General features: G+C 36.2%; 1 protein-coding gene across 1 annotated transcript; it reads right to left on the reverse strand.

The window, feature by feature from the left end:
* Window positions 1-2,155: 2,155 nt before the first annotated feature.
* LOC143583372 (uncharacterized) lies at window positions 2,156-3,766 on the reverse strand. Its single transcript, XM_077065688.1, has 5 exons — window positions 3,678-3,766; window positions 3,394-3,615; window positions 3,218-3,312; window positions 2,983-3,091; window positions 2,156-2,891 (listed from the first exon to the last, which is right to left on the reverse strand). The coding sequence occupies exons 1-5, from the start codon at window positions 3,714-3,716 to the stop codon at window positions 2,580-2,582; spliced, it is 777 nt and encodes a 258-aa protein (XP_076921803.1). The 5' UTR covers window positions 3,717-3,766; the 3' UTR covers window positions 2,156-2,579.
* Between the last annotated feature and the right edge of the window lie 15 nt (window positions 3,767-3,781).

Consider the following 3,781-nt stretch of genomic DNA (forward strand, 5'->3'; position numbering starts at 1 on the left):
TGGAGCAAAACATAATTAATGGCATGTGGTGGGCCTCATCATTTTAATATCCAAAATGTGAATGGAAATATGTGCTTGCAAAAAGCAATGTTTTGGAGCCTGGACCGGCCGATTTGACCAGTCCGATCATGACCCGTTATGCACTCCAGTTCGGTTTGACCTTACTCACAGTTGTATCAACGCGCATATACTACTGGGCTTGCTAAAGTCCGCGAGCATAGTATATGCAAGCCCAGTAGGGTCTGACGGTTGCTAGGGTCTGGTCTAGTTTAAGTTATCTAGAAAAATAATTTCATTAGTAAACTCCACTAAAATTAACAAGTTAAAATAAATTAGTTAGACTCGATGTTGGGATCATTTTGACTAAGCTTTAATAATGAACACAAATTACAAACCAATAGAACAGTAAACAACTGATCTAATCTTTTAAATAGATTAATATCACTTTAACTATATTCATATTTGAACTATGAATCAATTAGTATTATCAAAGTAAATAAGTAGCGGAAAAATTTCAAATAGGAGAACAACTTTATAGTAATTATAATCAAATGATTACAATTTATTGCTCCCCTCAACCTTAGCTCATCATTCACTAACTTTTAGTATAAAGGTACTCTGATAAGGTGAATATGTGATATGTAAAGTGTCAAAATACTGATGAGCTAAAGGAGAAAACGACATCTAAACAATTCAATTACAAACTATTGATGAACTAATCTAAACAACCGTTTATTAAATATTCCTATGAAAACTCTTGATCTTTGTTGGGTCAACTGATGTTTGAACCACAATTGTTTGTCTTCAGTCTTTTGGATCTTCAACAGTTTGTTGAGCAGTTTTTTTGTCTTCAGTTCTTTCTGTTTACTTAGTCAGGTGTTTTTGGGAGAACGGTTTAACAAAAACCATAATGGAGAACAATATATGTTTCAACCATCAGTTGTTTCGTTTCTAGCCATCAATTCTTTGCTAGGATCAACAATCTCTTCTTAAACTGATAATGCCAAAACAATTATTATTCTTCTCCATTGTATTATCTTGGCGGAATTCTTCTGGCTGAATCTTTGAAAAACTTTAGAAATTCAGCTCGTAATAAACTGTCATCCTCTTCCATAAGCAATGGAAGGTCTATAAGCATCTTCAACTCTTTTTCATCTAACATGGGCACATCTTGATGATCTACCCCTTTGGATGCACCAGTCTCACATTCCAAGGTTAGTCTCACATTCCAGGGTTACAAATGAGCTATTTTTTAGTTTACTCCATTTGATAATCCTTAGACCTTGACTGGGTTTGACCTTTAGTTGGTAAAGCAGAAGATGCTCTCAAAAAAGATGAAGGATGCATATATTGAACATTAAATTCAAAACCCATCTTGGCATCTCTATGAATATCCTTGATAGCTTGTAGTTCTTCCTCTTCAGCCAATCTTCTTCTTTTGGCTTGCAGGGCAAGTTCCTTGCTTTAATCACTTTAATCACGTTATTGAAGTGATCAAAGCAGTACTTTGTTTTTTGTTGTTTTCTGTTTTTTTTTTTTTTTTTTTTTTTGCCTCTTGAGGACGTTGATTTCTGATAAAGCCTTTAGTTCAGGGTATTTGCTTGGATTTTTCTTTCTTGATTGCACAAGATCCCTATATGCAACCCTCTGAGCTTATCAATTCCCCATTTGTCAGCTTTTCTTTCTGGAATGGAACTTGGCTTCAGCTTCTCTTTTACAACTTCCCAATCAGGTTTAGGATGATCCTGATTAGGGTCTTTTCAAGGAGTCTTTTGTTCTCCCACATTCAGCTTGGAGTTCTTCATAGGTCAAACATCTGAATTTGTAAAAGAGACTTTATCCAATTCGTCCGTAAATATACGATGAGCCAGTTCCTTTCCTTGAATATGTTGCTAGTAGCTGGATTCACACTACTTTATGATGACATTTCGCAAGTTAAATCCTTTTTCACAAACACTTAGCAGGATCCCCACTTTCTTGTAGCTTAACAGGCAAGGAGACTGTGTTTTAAGGGCTTTAGCTCACTGCCTTTCACTCACAACAATCCCATTATCTTGTGACAGATCCCCTTTGTCATTAACATTAGTAAGCACCGCCACTATTATAACTGGTAAGCCTAGCTCATTATCGCTCTAATTGTTGCCCATCATGTCAGTTTTCTTCAGAAGCTCATCAAAACAGATTGCATGCATAAATGAGTTTAGGTGGATGTGTAGAGACACAAGGTTGGATCGAACATGAAGTGAGGTTCTCCATGAATGCGTATGGGTGACTATTGACTAATATAAGGGGAGAAGATTGAAATGGTTTGGGCAAGTGAAGAGAAGACACACGTACACAACGGTAATCAAGATTCAATATTTCTTGACATGGTTTGTATAATTGTATTACAACCTCATTTACGGGCTATTAAAACCACCATTTTTGAAAAACTAATGAATCGTGCCAATGCCATAAAAGCACAACTTGTAACCAAATAGTTAGTTATCTATTTATTGATTTTGTAGTATAACCATATGAAACAAATCCAAAAAGACAAGTACAATATATAAAAACAAGAAAGATAGAAACAAATGTCCCTAGTGTTTATCATCTAATCCAAAGAGTTTGGATATTTTCTCAATATCTAGATGTCGAAAATCAACATTCGACATGGACCGACGATTGATCCCATTTCTGTTATCTTCTGCATGGTTAACCGATTGTGTGATAGACGCGAGTAAAAGAGGGAAATTCTTTATATTCTTTAAAGCGTTCGGGTGAGCTTCTGTTATTGCAGACCGGTTGCTTGGAGGATTTGAATCGAAGGCGAGTGTAAACGGTGGTGAGGGTATCTTTTTCCTTTCACCCTTTTCTTGGCTTATCGAGTTCTTGTCAACATGCTTCTCGTGCTACATTAAAAAAAAAGAAAAGCATATTGATAATATAAGTAACAAGTATTGTTATCGGTATAGACCTAAGTAATTACATGTAATTTCTTACCTCTCTAGATGATCCAGAATTGTCAGTTGTGAGTTCACTAAAAGACACATTTCTTGTATGACCTCTCTGGGATTTCCCCTTTTTTTGCTTTGGTTTCAAGGTTCTGTTCCTATGACAAAATTACTAGTCAATGATACAACACACCAAAAAACTATGTAAAAATAATAATGAGATGACTCGCGAGTCTAAAATGGAAAAACAATCAATTTTGTTATATTTACAGGTCATGACATACCTGTTTCTATCATGGAATTGCATGAGTTCATCCTCCTCTTTATTCATAACAGGCAAACCCGAGAGCTCACTCGCTAACGGACTTGAACTGAAGAACTGTCAACAAGAACATGCAGATAAGCGCGACCCACAAACATAACAATACATAAAGAACTAATTACTGTATATTTAACTAACACTGTTTTGTAGTGCAGAACCACAAGTCGCACGTGTTAACGGGTCGAGAGCTAACAATGCGGTTAAAAGACCAATAGAAGAAGCCGGAAAATTTGCAAACGCTTCATGAAAACTCGGAAGATAATTTTGAGGCGGTATGAAAGTTGTCGGCGGCTTAATTGTTTTCCAGTAGTCCTCATTTGGAGATCCACAAAGCTTAAATATTTTGTGAAGTTGTTCAACCTGCAAACAAAGTTGGTTACAAATTACATGCCAATTCGGTTAACCTGCTAGAACTAACTAACCTCGGTTCTTCCGGGCATGATTGGTCTGCCAACAAACATTTCAGCCAAGAGGCATCCAGTACTCCAAAGATCAATACCGACTCCATAATCAGTAGTGCCCAAAA

This window comes from Bidens hawaiensis, unplaced genomic scaffold, assembly GCF_021521415.1.
Source record: "Bidens hawaiensis isolate Kalapana, Puna unplaced genomic scaffold, B.hawaiensis_p1.1 tig00032372_1, whole genome shotgun sequence".
In the NCBI taxonomy this organism is placed as follows: domain Eukaryota; kingdom Viridiplantae; phylum Streptophyta; class Magnoliopsida; order Asterales; family Asteraceae; genus Bidens; species Bidens hawaiensis.

Excerpts from the sequence above, each read along its gene's own strand:
- LOC143583372 (XM_077065688.1), bottom strand. The coding sequence starts at position 3,716 with ATGTTTGTTGGCAGACCAATCATGCCCGGAAGAACCGAG. Across the intron at positions 3,092-3,217 it reads CAATTCCATGATAGAAACAG|GAACAGAACCTTGAAACCAA; the intron begins GTATGTCATGAC and ends ATTTTGTCATAG. Across the intron at positions 2,892-2,982 it reads ATTCTGGATCATCTAGAGAG|CACGAGAAGCATGTTGACAA; the intron begins GTAAGAAATTAC and ends TTTTTAATGTAG.